Source organism: Panthera tigris, chromosome B1 (assembly GCF_018350195.1).
Source record: "Panthera tigris isolate Pti1 chromosome B1, P.tigris_Pti1_mat1.1, whole genome shotgun sequence".
Classification (NCBI taxonomy): Eukaryota; Metazoa; Chordata; class Mammalia; order Carnivora; family Felidae; genus Panthera; species Panthera tigris.
Window position 1 is genome coordinate 60,079,343 of NC_056663.1, and position 27,656 is coordinate 60,106,998.

General features: G+C 36.2%; 1 protein-coding gene and 1 pseudogene across 1 annotated transcript in view; one reads left to right on the plus strand and one right to left on the minus strand.

Moving 5' to 3' along the window:
• Window positions 1-27,656, minus strand: part of ANXA10 (annexin A10) — a 62,673-nt gene that overhangs the window by 11,862 nt on the left and 23,155 nt on the right. Inside the window, exons 4-6 of the mRNA XM_007097203.2 lie at window positions 16,881-16,994; window positions 14,812-14,902; window positions 13,279-13,358 (exon numbers count right to left, since the gene is read on the minus strand). Coding sequence (XP_007097265.1) covers window positions 13,279-13,358; window positions 14,812-14,902; window positions 16,881-16,994 — 285 coding nt within the window. The remainder of the gene's footprint in view (window positions 1-13,278; window positions 13,359-14,811; window positions 14,903-16,880; window positions 16,995-27,656) is intronic.
• On the plus strand, window positions 13,338-20,209 carry LOC107181058 (annotated as a pseudogene).

A 27,656-nucleotide genomic window follows, 5' to 3' on the forward strand; every position in this document is an offset into this window, starting at 1 on the left:
TCCTTGCTATGCTTTCATCACTGGACTTGCAGGATCCTGCCCTCTCTTTTTCCTTCTGTTCTATTTCATTGGTTACTCCTTCTCAATTTTACATATTAATCCCCTTTTACTTTTCAGTCTCTTAATACTGGAGTAGTATTAAGAGTAGTACTTAAAGTACTTAAAATACTACTTAAAGTAGTATTAAGTAGTACTTAAAACTGTAGTACACAGTTTTTGGTCTTTGTCTGTGTCTATAATCCTTCCCTTGTTAATCTTAACCATTCATGTGGTTTGTATGCTATCTGCTTTGTAGTGATACCCAATTTTACATCTCTAGCTCAGATCTATCACCCAAATGTCAGATGCGTATATTCTAAATGCCAAGTGAACATCTTCACTTGGTTTTCTAATATACATATTAGACTCAACATGTTCAAATCTATCTTCTGGTCTCCCTCTAACTCAAAGACCTCTTACATCCACGAGATCTTCCACATCTCATTTTATAAAACTTCATAATTTCATAATTCCTCTTGCTAAGACTAAAAACTGAGCAATATTTTATTCCTTCTTTTTTTTTTATAAAGTTTATTTATTTTTGAGAGAGAGAAAGAGAGAGAGAGAAAACACAAGTGGGGGAGGCAGAGAGAGAGGGAGACACAGAGTCTGAATCAGCCTCCAGGCTCTGAGCTGTCATGCTGAGCCTGACATGGGGCTCAAACCCACAAACTCTGAGATCATGACCTGTGCTAAAGTTGGATGCTTAACCAACTGAGCCACCTAGGCACCCCTTATTCTTTCTGTTTTACTTTTAAATCCTCTACCCAATTCCTGAGGAAGTAATATGGACACTACCTTCAAAACACATGCAGAATCTGGGCACTTTTCATCACTGCCAGTGTTCTCCTATGAGTCCAAGTTAACATTATATCTTGACTTTGTTGATCATACAGTATCCTTACAGGCTTGTTTCTATTCTGTCTCCCTACTTTTTTTTCTCAACACAGCATCTAGTGTGAATATTTTAAAGCATAAGATCATAATATTCCTTTTCTCAAAACCCAGAAATGATTTACCTTTCCCCATTTCATTCAGAGCAAAAGCCAAAGTCCTTAGAGTGGCTACAGGTTTGACCTAATTTCATCACCTGTTACTTGTCTGACATTACCTACCACTACTATAGTACATTCCTTTGCTTGCTCAGATAGCACCAGCTGGCTCCTTGCTATTCTTTACAACCATCAGCCATTCCCTTGCCTTAGAACTTTTCTCTAACTTTTTCCCTTTGCCTGTATTGCCCTATTATAGCCATTCATTTGCTAACTCATTCTTTTCAAATGTTTGCTCATATCTCATCTTCTCGAGGACATTTACCCTGACCAACCTATATAATATTGCAGCCTACCTACTATGCCCAGCCCAACAGTTTCTATCCCCATTATCCTACTCTGTCATATCTTTCATCACTTTCTAACATTCTATATAATGTACCTGTTCATTATGTTCACTAGATTTCTCTTTAATTGTTCCTATTCCCCCACTACAATGTAAGCTTCTTAAGGACTGATGTGGTCTTTGTCTCTATTGTTCATTGACAATTCCCAATTGTTTAGAACCATGCTTGGCACATTGTAGGTACTTGACAAATGCTAACTGAATCAATACTAAATGAGTGGAGGAAAGATAAAGAAGTAGCTTTTAGATAGCACAATTCAAAGATCAGTTATATTACTATAGCTTTGTAATATAACTTGAAGTCTGGAATTGTGATATCTCCACTTTTATTTTTCTTTTTCAAGATTGCTTTGACTATTCGGGGTCTTTCGTGGTTGCATACAAATTTTAGGATTATTTATTCTAGCTTTGTGGAAAAGCTGTTGGTATTTTAATAGGTATTGAATTAAATCTGTAGACTGCTTTGGGTTGTATAGACATTTTAACAACATTTGTTCTTCCAACCCATAAGCATGCAACGTCTTTCCATTTGTTTGTGTCATCTTCAATTTCATCAATGTATTATACTTTTCAGAGTATAGGTCTTTCACCTCTTTGGTTAAATTTATTCCTAAGTGTTTTATTATTTTTGGTGTAGTTGTAAATAAGATTATTTTCTTAATTTCTCTTTCTGATGCTTCATTGTTAGTTGTGTGGAAATGCAACAGATTTCTGTAGATCAGTGGAACAGAATAGAAAGCCCAGAAATAAACCCACAATTGTATTATAATATATCTAAAATATATTATTATAAATATATATTCCTGAGAAAATGGAAAGAAAAGCAAAACTAAAATTTTGGGACTACATCAAAATAAAAAGCTTCTGCACAGCAAAGGAAATAACCACCACAACTAAAAGATCACCTACTGAATGGGAGAAGATATTTGCAAATGATATATCCAATAAATGGTTAGTATCCAAAATATGTAAAGAACTTAAACAACTCAACACCAAAAAACACAAATAACCAAATTAAAAAATGGGCAGAAGACCTGCACAGACATTTCTCCAAAGAACAAATCCTGTTAGCCAATAGACAAATGAAAAGATGCTCACCATCACTGATCATCAGGGAAATACAAATCAAAACCACAATGAGATATCACCTCACACCAGTCAGAATGATTAAATTGAACAACACAAGAAACAACCAGTGTTGGTCAGGATGTGGAGAAAAAGGAAACCTTGTGCACTGTTTTTGGGAGTGCAAACGGGTGCAGCAACTGTGGAAGACATAGTGGTTCCTCAAAAATTTAAAAATAGGGCTATCCTATGATCCAGTAATCACATTACTGACAATTTACCCAAAGAATATGAAGACACTAATTCAAAGGGATATATGCACCCCTATGTTTACTGCAGCATTATCTACAATAGCCAAGATACAGAAGCAGCCCAAGCGTCCATCAATAGGTGAATGGATCCTGAAGGTGTGGTATATATATAATAGAATATTATCTAGGCATAAAAAAGAATGATATCTTACCATTTGCAACAACATGGATGGATCTAGGGAGTATTATGCTAAGAGAAATAAGCCAGTCAGAGAAAAACAAATACCATTATGATTTCACTCATATGTGGAATTTAAGAGACAAAACAAATGAACAAAAAAAAAAAAAAAAATAAAGAGACAAACCAAAAAACAGTTACCAGAAGGTATGTTGGGGTAATGGGTGAATTAGGTGAAGGGATTACGAGGATACATATCTTGATGAGCACTGAGTCAACATATGAAATTGTTGAATCACCATATTGTACAGCTGAAGCTAGCATAACACTGTGTGTTAACTACACTGGAATTAAAATAAAGAATAAAAAAAGATCAGTTAGAAGATGTAGGAAGACTTTCCAGATCACTGAAGTGTTCTTAGTGATTTCCAATCAAACTATATAGCTAAGTAAACACCTACGCTTACAAAGTTTGTGGTAAATATTTAAGAATTTTCTGCAGTTCTGGGTATATGAAATATTTTTTGAAACATAGGATTTTTGACATTAAACTTGAAATGGTGCTTGTCTGTTTACTTCTTCGTGCCGTTAATTACCCAAAGCACTTTAAACAGACTGGTAGATTAAAAAAAATATGAATACAGTAAGTTTGTGATTTAGTTTTTTCCACCAAGGCAGAGTCAAGCTGATTTCATCATGTAAAAAGCCTAAGACAGCAGCATGGTGTGTGTAATTGATGGAAATGTCAAAGAAATGGCATCAGTGAGTATAGAATTTGGGTTAGGGGCAAAGTAAAACTGTGAAAAGAAGAAATTAAGGGACTTAAAATCTAGCTGAAAATATTTGGACAAGGTAATTTGAATACAGATGATCACTGAAAACTCATGGCAATACATCCCCTGTGGTCGGTCTCACTGTACCAGTTTGAGAAACCATTGTAAGGAAAATCCAGACAGCCAAGCATCCAATTGGGTAGTTTCCATTCTTTCTGTGAAAACATTTATCATCTCCAGTGTGATTTGCATATGCTGATTAATTAATCTCCAAGTGATTATTTTTTTTTAATTATTTGACAGATAATTAGATCTCCTGTAAATCTAGTTTAATAAAAGCATGCACGAAGTGTTGAAAGTCCATTTAATGATTGGCATTCGTTTTCAACAAGATGTTCTGGCTGAGTTGTTTCCTTATTAGAAATATCCCTTTTGGAAAATACTTTAAAGATTAAGTAAAAAATCTCTCCCAGGAAATATGACAATAATTTTCAACACTTTCATTTCATGAATACCTTAAGGCTCCTATGCTCCAATTCCCTCAATCTCTATTAATTCACAAAAAGAGGTGTGCTTAATTTTCATGATGTTAAAAAGATGAAAGCCATGGACAGTCTTTAGTTTGATTCTGAAAATAAAAATGTAGAGGGAAGTAGTGGTTGTAATTTCAACAATTGAAGAATTTTAAAGTACATGTATTGGGAGGGAGTTAAAAGAAGAATGGGTTCACATTCCTTAAATTACAAAGTAAATCTCTCTAATCTGAATCTCAAGAAGGTTAAATAATAAATATAAGGACATAGAACTGATTTATGATAGAGCCAAGTGGAAAAGAAATATAGAGTGTTGCACAGAGTATATCTATCTATCTATCTATCTATCATCTATCTATCGCCTATCATCTACCTATCATCTGTCTGTCATTTATATATACACCGAGAAAGGGAGATTGAGAAAGAGAAAGAGAAAGACAGAGACAGACCGACCGACAGACACACACACACACACACACACACACACACACACACACACAGAGTGAGAGAGAGAATAATGGTCCTGACTACAGGGTGAAAGATATTTGTTTACACTGAAACAGCCGTCAGTTATCTGGTCAAAACTCACCAGCTCTAAATTGCACAACTCTTTAGGAAGAAATTCCATTTCTTTTTTGTAAAATGTCTGGACAAATTCTCTCTGAAGTGGTGTACATCCCAGATAATGGTCAGAAGTGATAAACTTTTTCAGTTCCCTAATTCACTTTTTATCCTTTCCCAACCTTCTACATTACTGATCCAAATGCTAAATCAGAAGCTCCCGACTGAACAGCCACTGATGTAGAAGTCAGGAGTCAATGGAAAATCTTCAAAGTATTTAAAAATCTAAGAGAAATTATATATTTTATTAAACAGTGTGAATTGCCATGAGACTTCTGGCCTTCAAAAAAGCTATTATTAAAGAAGATTGTACTAAGATATATCTTTATGTTTATTACTTCCATTTTCTATGTAATGTAATGTAAGTAATTTTTATGAAATCCATATTATTTTATACCTATAAAGTGTGTTTTACATTTTAAGAGAAATATACTGTGAAACCTTATAAGTATATAATCTTTAAGTAAACTAATTTTCCTTGGCTTATAAAATTTAAGTCTCTATTCACCCTCATTTTTTGATATTGTCTGTTGGAAGGAAAACTACTACACAGAAAAGCTATTTCAAAGTTAAACACACACACATAATTTCATGTTTGAACTCTGGAAAATGAAATTAGGAAGTAATACTTTATACTATAAAGTCATAATCCAAATTAGGTAAAATCCCATGGTGACATAAATCAGTGTGTTGTTTTAAAATATGTGTGTCTATGTAGATAATATTATTATACATACAAGTACACATATATACTTTATCAATAATAAAGCATTATTGTTTAATTTCAGGAAAAAGGAAGTGTGATTATGAATAAGATTGATTGCCCTATTACAATGAGAAAACACTGTTCACTGACTTTTTCCTCCATGACTTATTTTCTGTCATGCTAAATTTTCAGAATGGTGTGTTTTATTTTTTCCTGGAATATAAGAATCTTTGCTTTAAAAAAATATACACTGCAATCTTGATTATGAGATGTCGGTACTTTTAAGTGGCTTACAGTTCAACCACTGAAGAGGTACAGAAATTTTAAGAGGTCATTTGCATATCGGTCACTGACATTTTGTCAAGTAGAAGTAGAACTGGAGTGGAGTCAGATGGGGTTGGAGTTAGGAGAAATTAGATTTAAACAAGGCAGGGATCGTGCACTTAGTCCTATTTCCATATTGGCTTTCTCATTCAGTATATGTGTAATGGTAATCTCTCTGAGCCGCAGTTTGCTCATCCCTGCAAGGAGGGGTTATAGCCATTGATTGGGTTCCTTGGAAAGCTGACTCTGAGATGGAGATCAGCACATCGTGCTTATTATGGAGTGTGCTTGGGAGCAACACTCATGGAAGGGAGAAGAAAGAAGCAGGATTCAGCAGCAGAAGCTCGACTGTGATATAGCTCTAATGGAATGCAACGTTATCCTAATAACATACATTTGTTTCTTACTAGAGAATGTATATTTTTCTTTAACAAGTTTTTTAAATTTTTTTAAATGTTTTTTATTTATTTTTGAGAGAGACAGAGAGAGGGAGATTGGCAGGTGAGGGGAAGGGAGAGAGAGAGAGAGGGGGAGACATAGAATCTGAAGCAGGTTCCAGGCTTCTGGCTGTCAGTGCAGAGCCCAATGTGGGGCTCAAACTCAGAGACTGTGAGATCATGACCTGACCCGCAGTTGGACACTTAACCTACTGAACTACCTAGGCACCCAAAGAATGTATATTTTTCTTTAATAAATTGAAATAAATTTCTATTTGGATGTTAAGAAAATAAACACTTGTTTGATATTAAGATGGAACTCATCGGTTTACAATGGAACTCTTGGCTTTCCTCTATTAGGGGCAATGGCTATGCCAATATGAATTTCTGACTGGAAACTGTTGTTTTAATTTATATTTTGCAGCCTCACTAGTTGAAAGTTTAAACTGTTTTTTTTTTTTAACATTTATTTATTTTTGAGAGACAGAGAGAGACAGAGTATGAGCAGGGGAGGGCAGAGAGAGAGGGACATACAGAATCCTAAGCAGGCTCCAGGCTCCGAGCTGTCAGCACAGAGCCTGACATGGGGCTTGAACCCACAGACTGTGAGATCATGACCTGAGCTGAAGTCAGATGCTTAACCGACTGAGCCACCCAGGTGCCCCTCATTAGTTGAAAATTTAAAAAAATAATGATCCTTTTAAACTGAGAGAATGTTTTGTTTTGTTCTGTTTTTGTTCTTTAGGTGTTTAGTTTTTATTTAAATTCCAGTTAGTTAAGACACAGTGTAACATTAGCTTTAGGTGCAAAACACAACGATTTATTTATTTTTTAATTTTTGTTAATGTTTATTTATTTTTGAGGCAGAGAGAGACAGAGCATGAACGGGGGAGGTGTCAGAGAGAGAGGGAGACACAGAATCTGAAGCAGGCTCCAGGCTCTGAGCTGTCAGCACAGAGCCCGATGCGGGGCTCGAACCCACGAACCGTGAGATCATGACCTGAGCCGAAGTCGGACGCCCAACCGACTGAGCCACCCACGTGCCCCAAAACACAACGATTTAATACCTCCATTTGACACCCGTGGTCATCACAAGTGCCGTCCTTAATCCCCATCACCTATCCAACCCATCCCTCCACCCACCTCCCCTCTGGTAACTGTCAGGCAAACCAAGTTACAGACTTAAAAAAAATTTTTTTTAAGTTTGTTTGTTTGTTTATTTATTTTTGAGAGAGAGACAGAGAGAGTGAAGGGGGAGGGGCAGAGAAAGAGAGGGAGAGAGAGAACCTCAAGCAGGCTCCACACCGTCAGCATGGAGCCTGAGGTGGGGCTCAAACTCACAAACCATGCGATCATGTCCTGAGGCAAACGAAGAGTCAGACGCTTAACTGACTGAGACACCCACGCGCCCCAAGTTACAGACTCTTAACTACAGAGAGAATGTTTTAATTAAAATTAGTCTTATGACATTTAAGAGTTAGGAAATATTCAATTGACATGCTGTCAACAGAGATCATTTTTTAAATTAATCATTATTATTAACACTTTTCCCCATAATGACTTCAACCTCTCTCACAGGTTAAAATAAGTTTATTTCTTCAACAGTTTACACAGAAGTGTATAGCTGAACTATGAAAAGACAAACTATCACTATCCATTGATGTTATAATCCTAGAGATCTGAACCTCAAACCAGGACTTGATTAACTGAGGTTGGTGATACGGGCAGTTTTATGACTGTGCAGCAAAACCATGCAAATCCAAATCACACCAAAGGAAAACCAAATACAATGAAGCAAATTTGTGACTTTATCTTTAAAAATTGAAAATTTTAATTTAATTGAAAAGTCAGTGGATATGACTGGTACATACCACCTTTCTCATGTGAACAGTTTGAAGAAATCCAATCAGTCCAAAACAGCCATCTCTCCTCAATTCGGGGCAGTTAATATCTGGCTTCCTCAGCAGTGTTTTCCTTCGGATTTTTTTATTCCTAATTCAAAACTGATAGTAACTTGGACACACACACCCACATAAAAGGACAAAAAAGAATTAAAATCCACGTTGCCTGGCAATGACTGGATAGTTAGTGTTCCTATCTAGTACTTTTATTCATTCTTTAATCCAATCATATAAAATGTGTGTGAAGCACAATATGAAGGTTTTAAACACAGTAAACACATATTAGGGGAAACTACACCTCTTGTGTTTGATTGGATCTGTTAACCCACCCCAAATAAGGAAGACAGCAAAAGGACATAATAAGAAAGGAAGGAAAATGAAGTAATTTAAACTTGCACACTGCTATTGATATTTTAGAGGAAAAAGTTATTATTAATAGTCATTTCCTCACTTTAACTATTTTTGCATACAGACTAGTTCTAGACAGGGTAGAGATAATTCTCAATGCTTATCTTGGGTGATGTAACACAATAATTTCAGAAACAGAGACAAAGCTGTCCATTTTTTAAAAAACAAAGCTTTGTAGAAGTAAAAAAAAATTAGAAATCTCTGTAAGGTAAATATTTGAATTTGTAATTTTTGGGGAAAAAAAGTCAGCATATGACTATGGGTCTATTTTCCTGAAGAGCTGGGGAATACTCTGTCTTTTTTTCCTAACCTGAAGTTTCCTTGTTTCCTTTTATTTTTTTAAACTTAGCTGGGACATCAAGAATTCTAACTGCTTTCTCTGTTGGAAGATGGCCAGTAAGACAATCTGAATAATAAAAGAGAGGGATTGTTGATAGCTTTTTCTTGCCTAAATACATGTCCCTTGCCTCCTGCTGGGTTTTCTCATGGTTTTTTGTCTCACTTCAGCGTATATTCAGGGTACATCTGATTGATTTGATCAGTACAAACTCAATGAGAATGGAATTAAGAAATTAAAGAGATGATAAGAAGGGGAAACTAGTTTTTATTCTTAATAAGTTAGATTCTCTTAATTTAAGTCACAAGCGAGGCTCTCACTATGTTTCTTTCCACTTGTTGTGGTAAATTAGCATGACACGTGCAACTTAATTTTTTCCTACTTACATGGAGATGATAATAGATAAAGTCTTCCCAGTCATCTCTCATTCTGCCAGAAATTTCCCTGTGGCTCTCTATTGCTTACAGGAACCTCGTCAACCTGGCAATGCCAGCCAGCAATTTAATCAGACAATTTTTCCTATTTAGCAGGAGTCCTTCGAGTGAGCCAGCATGCTCAAGCAAGACGTTTCTACTTACCCTGAACCACCTCCTTCCTCTTCCCCAGGTGTGCAAATGATGTTCCTTTTCTAGAATTCTCATAGACCTATTGTATATTAAGCCTCATTTTTTACTGCAGCAAACATTGAACTTTATTCACTCAGACTTTTAAAAGAATTTGTTCTTTGTAGCATTTATTTCCAAAAAGTCTGACTTGCTTTTTATGTACCATATACTGAGCCTAGTTCTAAAACTGTAAACTGTAAACTCATGATTGGGAAACTACTGGGAAAGGCGGATATGCAAACACATCTCACATTATGTGGTAACACTGAATAAAAATACATAAGACAGGCTTAGAGGAGAGCAATTCCTGTGAAGTAGAAGAAGACTTTGAAGGGTATGTTCAATCAGAGGCCTGATGGGAAACGATTATTCCCACACTAGTTTTCACACCAGCATTTTTGAAATTTGCTTTGTTGGAAAACAATCAAGCAATCAATCAATGAAACACAGGTAAATGTTGGACAATATTTTTTAACACACACATGCTTTATGTATGCCAAAAACAAAAGAGAAGGAATAAAAGATTAAAATAGAGCTGGGTTTTTGTTTTTCTCATATGAATTAATTATACATGTTAAGATTAGTTATATAGAAATTAAAAATACTGCTAATATGTTCAGATTAACATTGTATAATATGTATATAGTATATAGTGTGATGAACGTCATCATTCTACGAGTTAGATTAGAAGTAGGGCCAAGAAACTTTCACACAGTGATCTTTCAAAAGATCACTTAAAATGGTGATATGTCAAAAAACATAAAGCTTGGATAAAAATGTAAAGACATTTACTTTTAAAGTACTTATAAGAAATAATGCAGAACATTTTTATTTGTTTTTTTGTTTATATATTGCTCTCCTTTTGAAAATTCTCTTTGTGCCCAATATAGTCATCCTCATAGACTTCCTGCTTATTGCCAAGTATATCTTCATCCTTCCATCTTCTGTTGCTCACTGGCCTGTCTTGGTTTCAGTTTTCAAGTCTCATTTTCACACTGATAGGTGATCACCAAACTTATTTCATCTTCTTTGAGGACAAAAAAACAGACTATAAGGGGAATTAGCTGATGGAGGTCTAGCCAATGAAATGTGAGCAAAAGTGATAGATATCACAGTGAGGTCCATAAAAGTTCCCATGAACAATCCTCCACCCTCTTTCTGCTTCTGTAGATTGTGGATTGGAATGATGAAATTAGAAGCAAGATGTGAAGATGGATTAGCCACTAGATGGAAAAAGAATGAGCCTCTGAATCACTTTTTTTTTTTTTTTTTTTCTTTCAACGTTTTTTATTTATTTTTGGGACAGAGAGAGACAGAGCATGAACGGGGGAGGGGCAGAGAGAGAGGGAGGTCTGAATCACTTTTTGGAGGAGAGCTGTAAGCTGATCAAGAGAGCCCGTTCTGGTCTTCATGTGAGTTTGATAACTGTCATTTACTGTATGCTTTTGGCCATGTATTACAAGAAAGAGATGAGCTCAGCAAATAATTGCCTGGTTTGCAAGCTGAAATAAAAGAGGTAGAGAGAAAGTCCAGATATTTGGTGTCCCTAACAGTTAAAAGGGGGAACCACTGATTCCAAGCAATGTAAGCTGGGACCTGAAGAAGATTTGAAAAGCAAACACCTGTTAAGACTCAGCCCTGCAGCATGTATCTGACTAAATATGTTATCTGAGAGGACTTCCAAGGAACTGGCTTTTAGTTGTGAAAAACAAGAGGCATGGTCAGGGAGAGTGCAAGGATGCAAAGAAATAGGTCTAGGAAAGAAGTTCTGGTATGGCTAAGTGGTATACAGTATTCACTGGAATCAATTACATTAGACTTCTTCCAAGTTTCTTAGAGATTTACATTTCCCAAAACATCGTAAATCCAGATTAAAGAAAAGTGTGCTACTCAAGCTGCAAACAAACTGTTAGATGTCTACATTTGCCAAAACTGAAATGTGAAAGAGATATAAGCCTCACGGAGGATATACTCCACAGCACCACTTCAGATAAACCTGAACAGGACAAAGGGCAAGGAAGAACATCTCAGAGTTTGGCAATAGTGGCCATAAAATGTTGAGGCTAAAAAAATTTCCAGGAACTCATAAAAGCAATTGAAACCAGAGTGGCTCAGAGAAAAGGAAGAAAGGACATTCCATGGTCCATCCCATATTTTCATCTGATGATTCTGACTCCCCTCCTGAGTGTGTGGGGCCTTGGACTCCTGAAGGACCTCAGGCAGCATTCTTACCCTACTCTTCTCCCTCTTGGGTCTTTCTCCATCTTTCTACATATCATTCTTCCACCTTTATTCCCTAGAAGGGCTATCATTTATTCTTTTATCATTAAAGACAATGGAATTTTTTCTTAATTTTACATCCCCATGTAAAAAAGCCTATCTACCTACAGTTCTTGGTGAAATTTTATGCTAGCTACTGACTACTCAGTTATGTTCTTGACATAAAGAGAGAAGTTTCGGGATTTTAGAAATGCTTGCTTCATTACACACACACACACACACACACACACACACACACACACACACACACTCATATGACGTAAAACCAAGCCAAAATACTGGTTCCTAAGACACTTTTTCCAGTTTGGACATCTAGCTCTTCTTTTGTTAGTAAAGAACTGAATATTGATTCTCTTTACGTTCCTGAGTGCCTTTGCTGAATTGGATGACAGATTATATAAGACAAAGGTTAATTATATCTAAAAATATTATTATTGTTACAATGCTAATGTGTGGGATGTTTTTAAGAAATATTAATTGGATAGAAATAATACCATTTAGTCAGTAGATAAAAATAAAATGTGTCAAGTTTTAACTTGAAGCAGTATTCCTTTGTGTTCATGTATAATACCACGGAATTTTCTGAGGTAGAGCTGAGGATCAGATGCTGGCATGTGTGAGTCTATAGAAATAAATTCAAATTCTGGATTTCTACTTATTAGCTCTTTAGACAGAGAGCTAGAACCTAGTAGGTTTTGTTTGACATCTTTTATTTATAAAATGCTTATAAGAATATTTATATTACAGTATTTTGTAGTTATTAAGTGAGAAACATGCTACTACTAGGCTATACTAGGACCTCAGAAGTTAGTATGCACCCAACCTGTTTAGTAGCTTTAAAAAAATAGAAATAGGGGCGCCTGGGTGGCTGGGTCGGTTAAGCGTCCGACTTCAGCTCAGGTCATGATCTCACGGTCCGTGGGTTCGAGCCCCGCGTCGGGCTCTGTGCTGACAGCTCAGAGCCTGGAGCCCGTTTCAGATTCTGTGTCTCCCTCCCTCTCTGCCCCTCCCCCGTTCATGCTCTGTCTCTCTCTGTCTCAAAAATAAATAAACGTTAAAAAAATTTTTTTTAAAATAAAAAAATAGAAATAGAATTATAATTTCTCATTAGAATTATAATTGTAACTAATATTTTAAATCTTTTAACTACCTTATAAGGTATAAGTACTTATGTATATTTCTATAATCATAACATCTTATATGTAGTAGATTTTTTTGAGAATAGAAATGGTATATTATTCATATTTGTTTATTTCTATATCCAAATCAAGTTTCTATTATAGTGGTTGGAATTTAGCTGGCATTAAGTAAACATTATTATACAGAATTTATTGTTAAACTGGAGTTTTCTGTTCTATTTTTTGAAAAGGAAACATATATTTTTTAATAATGCAAAATGGTGTGAATTTTTGAATTTCATACCTGGACCAGGTTCATGAGAGTATCCCTGAAGTGTCCTGAGGTCTCTGAGTAAATGTCCTCTTGAACGTTGCTGTTGTATTCTGGGGAAAAAAACTTCCATGTTAAAGGTATGATTTATTATAGAACCGCATAACAATGTGCTTTGTATAAGTTAATGCTATTGCCCCAGTTGTGGGTGGAAAGCACAGGAAATACAATCGATCTGTTGACATCTCTTTGTCTTGAAGCCAATTTTCTAAACAGTTCTCCAAAGAAATGTGGTAACTAACAGTAGCATAGGCACAGGTCTGTTTTCTTAAAAAAACGATTATCTTTATTCCAAAATTGAAAAACACTATTGAAAGTCATTTCACATTCTCTAATTCTCAAAATTTGCTCTTATGCATTCTATTTCCATAAACTGCTACCCAGCCCAGCACTTTCCCCAGGTGCTCTGTCTCGTTTTAATATGTAAAAAAATGTTTATTTATTTTTGAGAGAGTACAAGCGGGGGAGGAGGAGGGGCAGGCAGAGAGAGTGGGATAGAGATAATCCCAAGGAGGCTCCATACTGTCAGCTCAGAGCCCCAACGCAGGGCTCCAACTCATGAATCTAGAGCTCACCTGGTGAGATCATGAACTGAGCTGAAATCAAGAATCGTATGCTTTGGTTAAGCTTCCGACTTTGGCTCAGGTCATGATCTCACAGCTTGTGGGTTCAAGTCCCATGTTGGGCTGTGTTCCAACTGCTTGGAGCCTGGAGCCTGCTTCCGATTCTGTGTCTCCCTCCCTCTCTGCCCCTCCCCTGCGCACGTTCTGTCTTTTTCTCTCTCTCTCTCAAAAATAAATAAACATTAAAAAATTAAAAAGAATTGGACGCTTAACCAACCGAGCTACGCAAATGCCCCTCATTTTAGTATTTTAAGTGAAGGTTCTTACTTCATTCCCACTGGGAAATACCCCTTGTTTTTGTTCAAATGCAACAGAGCTGACTGTCTAGAATATTTTCTTGATATTCAATGTGAGGCAATACATGAAGCAATGCAATTTAAAGCATTAGCTCTTTTTAAAAAAATAATTAGCTTATCTGCTCTTAAAATGTGTAGAAATTTGATTTTGTGATAGATCACAGTGATGATGAGATTTATGCAAAGTGAACTAGTTACCCATATTTGTAGAATTTGCTAAGTGCTCATTGAACTTAGCCTTATTTCGTCTATATACCTGGTCTCTTCAGGGTAAGCAATAAAATGCTCCTGAACCACAGTGCTGGCATTTACCTGTATTAATGTAAGCACTCACCTCATAGAAACTTGTAGTTCTTTTCCTGGAAACTTTGCTTAACTTGATTGTGCAGAGAATTGTTTCATTTTTGGTAATATAATCATCAGTTTTACTCAGTGAGTTGATTGGTCTTGAGTAAGTGATATATCAAATTTAAGAGTGTCTTACAAAAAAACTTTAAAACACATAAACTGAAATATTTTGTGTGTTATTTGAAAAATATGAAGTTTACGTGTGTGTAAAATATATGCACGTATGTATATTTCCTTACGCAAATAGTAGGCTTCTCGCATCTGGAAAATTTCTCCATTTGTTCTTGAAGCTAAAATATCAATGAGGCAATTCTCTTCAGTGCCTGCTCCCTGTCATACAGAGAAAGAGAGAAATATAAAGGCATTTGTATTGGGAATAATAGTGCATCTTATGTATAATAAAGATTTACAACATTCCTGATATTCTGAGAGATGGCAGAGAGGAAAGAAAGGATGTTTGGGATAAAGATAGGTCCTATTCAGTTCTGGCTCTGCTATTCACTAGCTGCTTGACCCTGAGGAGATATTATTATCTGAAATCCTATTCCTTCATTTAGAATAAAACAACATGGGACTTTCTAAATAATGTGGAAAAAGATGTTTGAACAAGGCTCATGGCACTGATATTTTTGCTGCTAGAATATCATTCTTTGGATAACTGAAATTAGAACCTGGGTCTCCTAGTTTCCTAAAGATACTTCAGGGACCACTCCCTGCCTCTCCCTAAATGTGAAATTTTGTACTATTGGTCTAAACATTAGGCTGGGTGCTTTTTATGGTCTCTTACAGCTATATGGACAGATTTTTTCTCTGATTTTTCTCTGTTGTCATAAAAACAACACATATTCCAGAAAATGTTAGAAATCCTTACCATTCCATGTAATATTGATAAAATGTAACAGTTTATCTAAACAGTAACATATGACTTCCTTCTTATAGTTGTGGTCACATCATTTTGCAAGAGGTAGGAATTGCCATATGCAACTTCAAAAAAGCGATTAGTTGAAATTCATATGAATTTTATACAATGTCTATTCTCATCTGCAAATATGATGGCCAAAATCCAAGTTCCCTTAATTTTTCCCCTTTCCTGTCTCCTGTCACACATTGTTTGCAGACTGCATAATCTGGTCATTGGCAGGAATTGTATTGGAATGACTGCAATGGTTCTGCAGGTGTTTAATATCAGCAGTTGGAAGATGTTAAAAAGCCTTTTGTACCCAATCCCTAGCCAACAAAGTCTCTATCAAATCTGTAGTCAATTTATTTCACGGAAATGACTTTTCTGTAAAGAATTATTATAATTCTTCAGAAGTAAAAGTTTTATACTTTAAATTAAGAAAAAATGTAATATTTATTTATTTATTTTTGGAAGACAGAGAGACAGAGTGGGGGAGAGGCAGAGAGAGGGAGACAGAATCTGAAGCAGGCTCCAGGCTCTGAGCTGGTCAGCACAGGGCCCCGTGTGGGGCTTGAACCCACCAAGTGCGGGATCATGACCTGGGCTAAGTCAGACGCTCAACTGACTGAGCCACCCAGGTGCCCCAAAAAGTTTTATACTTTTGAGCAATAGTTTTTGGAAAGGAGTAACTTGAGGTTACAAAAATAAACAAAGATATCATCTATATTTTGTCTCTGACTCAGTATCCCACTTTTACTTAGTCCAATGTTTACAAATAGTTTGAAGAGGTTCACATGTTTTATAACATTTTTGCTTAATATATGAATGTGTACTAGGGAGAGATAAATATGGACAGCCCTGGAGGCTTATTTTGTTTTTTTGGGTTTTTTTCGTTGTTCAGCATAGAGCTGGGTCAGTGAATCTGAGTTTGTGCAGCAAAAGAATAGGCTGATCCAAGCTCCTGGGCTCTAGAAGCCCTCTCTTCCTAACAGGGTCACTTCACCTGAGCACAGCATCGTCACTGTTTTATTTATTTATTTATTTACTTACTTACTTACTTATTTTTTAACGTATATTTATTTTTGAGAGACACAGACACAGTGCAAGCTGGGGAGGGACAGACACACAGGGAAAGAGGGAGACACAGAATCCGAAGCAGGTTCCAGGCTCTGAGCCGTCCGCACAGTGCCGGTTGCGGGACTCGAACTCGCGAACTCAGAGATCATGACCTGAGCCGAAGTCCAGCCACTTAACTAAGCCACCCAGGCGCCCCTCACTGTTTTGTTTTTGCTCAGATATTCTCTCCCCCACTCCTGATCACATACAGGAACATCACAGGGCAGTTCCCTCTCTACTGAAATATTGCCCTGCACTTGTTACAGGTATATTTTTGTATCAGAATAGTACCTTCATGGCATGCCAGAGTTCATGAGCATCATAAGAAGGTGGCGGGTACATGAGGCCAACCATGACATCTTTGAAGTGATCTGAAAGTTTCTCCTTCAGGTCACCAATTAGGTCCTATGGGTGGAAAAGTAAATACTTTTATTATATCAGGTACTAACTTTACAAGAGAAATGGGATAATTGCAGAAAGTCTACTAAGATGTCCTTTCCTATGTCATTTCACATAGTAAGAAGCCTGGTTTTGCATTACAGGAGTGGATGGACTTGATGGGTTTGAAAGTGTCTTATGTAATCATATCTCTGCATGAGAGGTCATATACATGGACATTCTAGTCATGTAAATACAAAATGATCATCTTTCCCTAATCCCAGCCCCAACTTCTGTGTTGATCTCATTATGAAAATAAGTAAAATTTGAAACTAAAAACATTATAGTTGAGAGTTCTTAGTTTTCTTATATGGAATTAATGAAACATTAGTCCTTAAATAAAATATACATTTTATTTTATCATTGAAGCAGTATCTATTAGCAGGAGTTCATGGTTATACTATTGCCAAAAAGCTGTGTAAATGAATTGAGTAATCTAAGAACTTTCATCAAATAGCCACGGTAATACATTTGTTTAAAATATTGAAAGTTAAACACTTCAGGAGAAAAACAAGCATGCTGAATTTTAGTTCTTGGAATACAGATTATAGAAGTATAAAATTGATCATTTTAATTTTCACTTTTATTTTATTAGTGTAGACTGGCTGTTTAAAAATGTGAATGTTAAATGCATTTTTTGTAGGGTTACAAACATATCTGAAAGATGTTTAAAACTTAACATTTCTTGCTAAAATATATAGAGTATATTCAGTTGTACTTTAAAAATATGCAATATTTTAGTTTTGAGGTGATTCAATAATAGATTCAAGCAAAAGCTGCCAATAAGACATAATAAGCTTTGTTACAATAAAAACAAAATAGTCATAATTTTCATTTTATTTAGTATAATCTGACAACATCATTCCTAGATTGTGGATTTTCTTATTTAGCAAATAAAGCATTTATCCATAAGTTGGTAACCAGTAATGCAGAGAATCTATTGAATTTTTGCTAGGGTCAATGCAATTCATTTAATGAGCAATTAATAAATGCCCAGAGTTGTGTCAGATGCTTGGAGTATATACAAGAAGCATAAGATCTCCCCTTCCGTGAAACTTATATTCAATTTAATTCCCTCATTATGCACCAGTGACTATTTCTAATTTCTTTACCAAATAGTTGTTAAGGTGATGTGAGCCAAGCTTTCTTCTAGGTATTGGGGCTATATCAAAGAATAGAATATATATAAACATATGAGCTTGTGAAACTTATATTCTTATGCACACAAGAGCTCAATAAATTTTTTTGAGTGAAAGATTGCAGTTATTCAATACTGTTTGATTTAATACCATTTCCCAGACATAGTGGTAGGTGCTGGAGAATTGCAACACAGTCTCTGTTTTCAAGGAGATTGATATTCCACAAACCCAGAGGTAACATAAGTAAAAATGTGAGCTAATACATTTTCTAAGGCTTTCAATATCATTTTTCACATTATAAGATCCTAAAGCAGTAGTACAAAACAATTAGATGAATTCAGGTAAGAGATCAGAATGGATTTATAGGATTACAGAACCAAGTTACGTTTAGACAAGGAAGGACATGTAGCACTGTGACAGGAGATGGAGAAGCCATTTGTAAGGTTAACTTTATGTGTCACCTTGGTTGGCCCACAGTGCCCAGATTTTAGGTCGTACATTATTCTAGAGGTTTTGTGTGAACATATCTGGTAGATGAGTAAAGCATTAGTCTCCAAAATATGGGTGGCCCTCATCCAGTTAGTTAAAGGCTTTAATAGAAAAAGGCTAACATTCCCCAAAGAAGGGAGAATTCTGCCTGCAGACTGCCTTTGAAATTGAACTGCCAACTCTTCCCTGAGTCCCCAGCTTGGTGGCCTACCGGACAGATTTTGAGCTTGCCAGTCACCACAATCATGTAAGCTAATTCCTTAAAAAAAATCTCTCTTTAGATTGACAGAGATTACCTTGCTCTCTTTGAACAGTTTTCCATTACTGTTACAAGAAATATTGAGCTCCATGACATTGCTATAAGGTCCTACATGATTTGGACAGTGAGAGAGTGAGTGTGGGAGAGGGACTGAGGGACAGAGAGATACACTCTTTCTTTCTTTCTTTCTTTCTTTCTTTCTTTCTTTCTTTCTTTCTTTCTTTCTTTTCTTTCTTTCATAGGTGGGAGGAGGAAGTGTGGATCCTGATGGAGGGGCGGGCCCAGGATGCGCTGGGATTTGCTGAGTGTCAGGGGTGGCTGGGAGAATGGCAGAGAGAGGCCTGCGGCGCTATGGCCATACCACTCTTCCCAGAGAGAGAGCCCCATCCCGGGAGCTCAGAGTTTTAAAAGAGCCAAGAGCCAATCGGAGATTCCTGAGAGGATAAACACCTGGTGCCCCAGGTGTGGCAGATGCTCTTCCCAGACTTGTCCGGTAGGGAGTCTTACTAATGCCACCTATCAAGCAGGTATGTGCATATATGCATATGCTGTTGGTTCTGTTTCTCTCCAGAACCCTGACTAATCCACATTCAGGAAGGTAAGTCAGTCAGTAAAAGAAAAATGCAGAGCCTGCAGGGGAAATCCTTGTACCTGTATATCGGTGTTTTCCTATGGGGCATGAATAAGTCAATCTGTAGAGACTGAAAGATCCACTTGAGGAGAAGATGGGTATTAAACTAGACTTTATAGCACAGAATTACGTGATAACTGGATCTTGGCTCCTGTGGGAACTCAGGAACCATGGAAGCTTTTGGTGACAAAGGAACTCTAAACCTGTGTCCCATTAATGCAACAAATAATTATGGCTTCTTAAAATGAAGATTTTTTTTTTTCAATGTGCATCATCAAGAGATACAAATCTTGATTAAAATATTAGCTATTTTAGCCTTTCCGGCGGTGACGACCTGCCCACGAGAACATGCCCCTTGCGAAGGACCTCCTGCACCCGTCCCCGGAAGAGGAGAAGAAAACACAAGAAGAAGCTCCTGGTGCAGAGCCCCAACTCCTACTTCATGGACGCGAAGTGCCCAGGGTGCTACAAAATCACCACCGTGTTCAGCCACACGCAGACGGTGGTGCTATGTGTGGACTGCTCCACCGTCCTGTGCCAGCCGACAGGAGGAAAAGCAAGGCTCATAGAAGGATGCTCCTTCAGATTGAAGCAGCACTAAATGCACCCTGAGTCAACATGAGTGGGGAACTATCCCAATAAACAGATTTTGGATTAAAAAAAACTAGCTCTCTAAACTTTAATTTCAACCCCTTACAAATTTAAAATGTAGTATATTTTATATAAAGAGGCCTGTGCCCTTAAAATTATTTCCATAAATAATTTCCCATCATTTTGTTATTTTAAAAATCTAGGATACAATACTTCTTTTCTTAATGGTCTCTTCCAGATTAAAAAAAAATCTTTTAAAAAAGGAATCAAATATTCATGTAGGGGATCTATGAGAGTCTGCAACAGATCGAATAACTTTTTTTATTTAAAAATTACTAAGTAATTTTAATCACTCTTCCTCTTCCTCACCTTCAAGTCAAGTCTACCTTGCACAAGTGTTTTAAGGATGAAGTCAAGTAGGAGTGGGACTAGGGTCTGGACAAGCTACATTCAAACTTCAACTTTGCCCTTAAGATCATGCTTTCTGTCCTAGACATGGAAATAGAGAGTTTAACTCCCTGACTATACTGTCCTGGCCAGGCTTTCTTTGCTTTCTCAATCCTCTGCCTGTTCGCCCTCTCCCATGCCCACCTATAGCTCCTTCCCAGTAATCAAGTCCTGGCTAGTTGGACTAGCACATGATTGAGATGTTTCCTTCAATGTGGCCTGTGATGTACCTCTTCAAGAATTTGTTCTCTCATTACAACACAATTAACTTCAAAACTAACAATAAAAATGTATCTAGAGAATCTGAAATATTTGGAAATTAAAAAATATACTTCGACACGATGTAAGGATCAAATAATACATCATCACAAGGAACTTAGAAAATACTTTCAATTTGATGAAGGTGAAAATGCACATGTTATAATTTGTGGAATGCAGCTAAGATAGTGTTTGACAGTAAATTTCTAGCTTTAAATATTTACATTAGAAGAAAAACATATGAAATGAATGATCCAAGATTCCACATCAAAAAAACAAAAACTAGAAAGGGTAAATTAAATTCAGAATAAGAACAAAGAAAATAATAACAGGATCAGAACCCAATAAAACAAAAAATTGCTAAATACTAGAAACTGTTAATAAAATCAAAATCTGATTCTCTAAAAAGATCAGTAATGCTAATAAAATTTTAATTGGGCTGATTAAGAAAAGAGAGGGGTGCCTGGATAGCTCAGTTGATTAAGTGTTTGACTTTGTCTCAGGTCATGATCTCACGGTTCTTGAGTTCGAGCCCCATGTTGGGCTCTGTGCTGACAGCTCAGAGTCTGGAGCCTGCTTTGCCTTCTGTGTCTCCTCTCTCGCTGCCCCTCCCCTGCTCATGCTCTGTCTCTCTCTCTTTCTCACACACATACACACAAAAATAAACATTAAAACTTTTTTTAAAAAGAGAAAAAAGAAAATACAAAATATCAATATTGGGAATGTAAGAGTGGCTTGTTTTTGGTTTTTTTTTTAAACTTTTTTTAACGTTTATTTATTTTTGAGACAGAGAGAGAGAGCATGAACAGGGGAGGGTCAGAGAAAGAGGGAGACACAGAATCTGAAACAGGCTCCAGGCTCTGAGCTGTCAGCACAGAACCCGACGCAGGGCTTGAACTCATGGACCGCGAGATCATGACCTGGGCCAAAGTCGGACACTTAACCGACTGAGCCACCCAGGCGCCCCTGTAAGAGTGGCTTGTACAAATACTACAGACAAAGGAAAAAAAGAGAAATATTATGAACAATTTAATAACATTAAATTGTATTAATTAATTTATTTGTCTTCGGGAATAGTAATTAGTGATTCATCACTTACATACAACATCCGTGCTCATCCTAACATCCTCCTTAATGTCCCTTGTTCATTTAGTCGATCCCTCCATCCAACACCCCTCCAGTAACCCTCAGGTTATTCTCTGTATTTAAGAGTCTCTTATGGTTCATCTACCTTTCTGTTTTTATCTTATTTTTGCTTCTCTTCTCCTATGTTCATCTGTTTGGCTTCTTAAATTCCACATAAGAATGAAATCATGTGATATCTGTCTTTCTCTGACTTATTTCGCTTAGCATAATATACTCTAGTTCCATCCATGTTGTTGCAAATGGCAGGATTTCATTCTTTTTGATTGCTGAGTAATATTCCATTGTATATATATACCACATCTTCTTTTTCCACTCATCAGTAGATGGACATTTGAATGCCACTAAATTTTAAAACTAGTTGTAATGTGCCAATTTCTTGAAATATACAAATTATCAAAGAAAACTCAAGCAGAACTTTGTACTCAATCTGAATTTCTTTATATTAATTAAAGAAATTAAGTTCATAATTAATCCCACCTTGCCAATCTTTAGACCCCGGTGCAATCACTAATAAAATCCATCAGACATTTAAGGTAGAAATCAAATCAACTCTACACAAAATCTTGTAGCAATGATAGATGAAAGATGACTTCTCAATTTATTTTATGTGGCCAGTATTGCTCTAATCCCGAAATCCAAAAACTTCACATGCAAAGAAAATTGCATGTTGATATCCCTTATGAACACAGATGCAAAAAAAAATGTGGTATATCCAAATTTTATAAATTAAATCCATCAGTATGTATAATATGTCAAAGGAATGATATGTAATGACCAAGTAGGATTTGTCCAAGGAATGCAAGCTCAGTTTACACTTGAAAATCAATAAATACAATTCCTCATTTTAGCAGTATAAGGAGAAAAGCTGCATGATGGTATCAATGGGTGTAGCAAAGGCATTTGAAAAAGGTTAACACATAAACATAAGAGAAACTCTTAGGGAAGAATGAATAGAGGGGATTTTAAATTGATAGAGGGCATTTATAAAAATGAGATGAAGCCTAGTAATGAAAAATGAATGCTCATATCCTAGGACTGAGAACAAGGCAAAGATACCTGCTCTTACTACGTGTATGTTATGCAAGAGGTATATACCTAAAAAGAAAAGCTAAAACTCTAATGCTTGTAGGAGAAAGCATAGGAACAAATCTTTGAGTCGGTGTAGCAAGGAATTCTTGGACAGTACATAAAAGTAACAACCCATAAATGAAAACAAAACAAAACAAAACAAAACAAAACATGATAAATTTGACTTTGTCAAAATAAAAACTTCAATTCTTCTAAGAAGATCACAGGTGTCACTCACATATTTGACAAAAGACTTGTGCCCAGCGGGTATAAAAATTTCTTAAAACTCAATAATAAGAAGACAATCTGATAAAAATACTCACAAGGGATTTGGACTGATACTTAACCAAAAAAAAATAAACAATTGGGGAATAAACCCATAAAATGATGCTTAACATTAGTCATTAGACTAATAGGAATTAAAGCCACAATGAGATAACACTACACGTTCTCTTCAGTGGCTAATATTACAAAGACTGATGATATCAGGTATTAGCAAGGATGTGGATCATTTGGAACTATCATATTAATACTGGTAGGAGTATACCACTTTAGAACTCTTGTAATTTCTAATAAATATAAACTGCATGAAATCCACTCGAAGCATTAACAAATAAATTTAAAGTTTATGAGTTCAGAACATGAATGTTTATGGCAGCTTTATTCATGACAACCCCAATTGGAAATCACCCAAATGTCCTTCAACAGGTGAATGGATAAACAAATATTGGCATATACATATGTGGAATAATACTCAGCAATAAAAAGGAAATGAACCAAGAGTCTTACAACATCTATGGATGTTAAGAACTATGTGCTGAGAAAATGAATCTGGACACAAAAGAGCACATATTACATGATCCTACTTATAAAAGTTCTAGAAAGACAAAGTTAATCTACAAATACAAGAAAAGAGAAGAAATCAGAAGAGATCACAGCTGGTGCTGTGAGCAAGAAGTTAGCAGAAGATGGCCTGCAAAGCGGGGGAAACAAAATTTTGGGGTGTGAGACATGCTCTATATTTTGATAGTGCTTGTGGGGACGTGAGTGAGAACTCATCAAAGTGTACTGAAATGAGTATTTTATATAACTTGTGCCTCAATATTGTGGATTTTAAATTTTATCTTAACATGTTATTTTGGCATCTACAAAAAGAATGTTTTCTAAAGCTCCCATTTATTTAACTCTTTCAAATACATCCTCTAATCTATTTGTGTGTCATACTAGTTAATACCCAGTTTCAAATTGTCATCTTATTTAATAGTTTTTAGCATTGTTTTCCACACTAGAATTATACACCCATCATTAATGCTGGTGCCATAAAACAATGATTCTTTAACTGGGCTGGGGTTGGGGGCCATATGAGAATCCTAGGTGAGAGGAAGAGTTTGAAAAGCTCTTTGGATGAGTAATGTAACAACCTGCCTGAAGGTAGGATGCTTGTTCTTTTATTCCAACTGAACATTACTGAAATGGAGAAAAACAGGACATAATGCAGTTAACTCTAGCTCTCAACAAACATTGAACTGATTTGAAATCTCAATGTTTTAAAAGACACTTTGGATGTCAGTTATTCCAATATGCCTTCTAGTTCAGAGAGAAAAGGTCCTAAGAATGGAGATTTAAACAGAGGAGTGTGGTGATTGTATTAACCACTAAGATTTAATGTTTACTCTCTGTCAGACAGGATTCTGAGTATTAGAATAATTGTAATAACTCATTGCAACAACCCTATGAAATAGGAAGTATAAACATCCCATGATATAGGTGAGAAAATCATGGCACATAGAGCTTAAGTAGCAAGTTTCACGTAGCTAAACAAGTAAGTGATGGAGCCAGGATTTGATATCAGCCATTCTGGCCTTCTTGTCTCCTTTTCCATGTTATGTAGGCCATAGAAAGCCACTAGTGATATATCAGCAAGGTGATGAACATATCATATAGGTGGTAAATGTAGTATTTATGAACTTTTAAATGTAGCGGCAGTGCATTGAAGGTTTAAATGCAAACGGGTCAATGTAATATACTTTTATTGTGAGAAGATATTGGTACTTGGCAGTTGATGGAAAGGTAGAAACATTAGCATTATCTCTTTTATGGGCCTTTCTATAACTCTAAGTGAAGCTGATTATTTCTTTGCCAAAACTTCTCTAGCTTTTCATTTATTATACCAGATTTTCATGACTATATTATATGCATTCATTTCTCGCCAAAGTCTGTCAGGACATGGACTTTCACATAAATTTTACTAAATTCATTTATCTATCTCTATATCTATCTATCTCACAGTACTGAGTATATGATGTTCAGAGTATATGGTATATATAATTTATAAACGAATATATAAACAAGTGCAAGAATAAATGAATGAATGCTCATTCATTTAGAGAAGACCCTATCCTACTGATTATTTGTAAAGGATAAAGTCAATGTTCAAGCTGATAATCACTTGGGTATTGCAGGCAAGTACTTTATTTAATCTTTAGTTACATTTCTTTGATCACCATCCTTCCCAAATATTTATAACAACATCTTCGGTTACTTTACATATTATGCCATCCTATGGTAATACTGAACCCAGATGTACGCATTCCACTGCAAACTGAGATTAGTAGGGCCACTAGATGGCGCTGGCATATCTTTGTTGCGTAACTCAGGTGTGCATACAAGCGAGCACGTGCGTGACATGGCTATCGAAACGGATTGTATAAAAGATGTCAATGAAATTATATAATTTCAGTGAAAGAAACAGTATCAGACATCATATAATGCCATTAGAGTCTACCAGCTCTGGAGGTAAAGTATTTAGGTTTGAATCCTGGCTGTGGAAAGTAGCAGCTGTGAGATTGCAAGTAGGTTACTTAACGTCATTGTGTCTGCTTCCCTATATGTAAAGTGAAAATAACAGCATCTACTCACGGGTAGATCCAAGTATAAAAATATTTAACTCAAGTGAAATCCTTAAATTTTTTTCTGGCACGTATTAGGTACTGAAAAAAATGTCTTTTCTTCAAAAATTATTAAATAATTTGCTGCGGATCAAAATGGCTAATACCAGACTGTCTCCCACTCTTTCCTCTTCCTTTCTGTCTCTCTCTTTCCACATCAGATTTTATCTGTTATATTGTATTTCCCACAACTTTTAATAATATCCAATTGTCAGTAAATTCTATTGTCTCGAAATGGAGGATTTCTTACCACCCCTCACTGCTACAGACCTCATCCAGACCACAATCCCCACTGCCCTGTGTTAATGTAATAACCTCCAAATGAGTTTCCCTTCTGTCTTTGCCCCTGACAGTCTCCCCTCAACACACAGGACAGTGTGATCCTGTAAAAATACAAATCAGATCAGTCACTCCTCTGCTGGAAATGCCCTTTCCCACTCTATACTCCAGGATAAACTACAACTGCTTTTGTGTAGTTGATCTCAGATTAATAACAGATCTATTTCCGCCTCAGGGCCTTTGCTTTTGCCCTTCACTCTTCCTTGAATGTTCTTTCATGTGGCTCACCCTTCCCTGACTTCTTAATGAAGCTTGCCTTTGTCACACTGTTTTAAATTAAACCTGGTTTCCCCAGCACTTGCTATATTTCTTACCAGGCTTTCATTTTTTTTTTTTTTTTTTTTTTTTCCATAGCACTGTTACTTTCTAACATGACACATTTTACTACCCTTTTTTTTTTTTTTTTTTTAAATCTGTCTCACCCAGGTAGAATATAAGCTCCATTATGGCAGGGCTTTTGGTCTTTTTTATTCATGGCTACTTCACCAGCCCCTAAGAATGTGCCTGCTACAGACTAAGAACTTACACAAATTGTTATAAAATGGATAAATGAATGAGGACCACTTATAATTCAAGAATTATTTGTTTGGAGTCATTCTTGGCCATTCAAAGATGAACAAGCCAAAGTCCCTCTCCTCAAGCAGTTTTATTTAGTGGAGGGGCAGAAACACAGAAATTACAATTACTTTGCTATGCAAAATGTGCTAAGTGCTATCGTAGTAGAAATTGTATGATATCATCAGGACATCTGGAAGGAGAGATTACTTTCCGTGGGGAAAATAAATATTGAATAATATGTTTAAATAGTTAAACTTTGCGTGTTCAAAGAGGAGCCTTCAAATAGGTGCTCTAATTAAAGCCTTAAATTCTGGCTTGGAGTTATATAAATAACTTTGTGGATGCAACCTTTGGAGTGTTACTTTCCTCAGCCTGACTGCCTCTGCTTTCGTGTTTGCCAAAGATTTGCCCTAAAGGGACTCTGTGGGAATCACAGCTTGGCCTTGCATTAAGCTAATGACTACTTGCTTTTCAAATTGAGCTGTTCTGTGCTACTGATGAAACTGTAGATTACCCATGGTGCAGCTCTTCTGACCACTCCATTTAAACTAGAAGTGAAATGGCAGTTTCCTCTTCCTTGTTCTTCACGCCTTTACATAATTATGTGTAATCAGGGGCAAGAAGTAGACAGATGACTAACATTTTGCTTGTCTGAATATGCTCAGGGGAACATTTTTATATGCTTTTAACTTATATGCCTTTTACTCTTATCGTAAAAAAGGATACTTGCTCTTTAAACACTCAGTGATGTAAGCC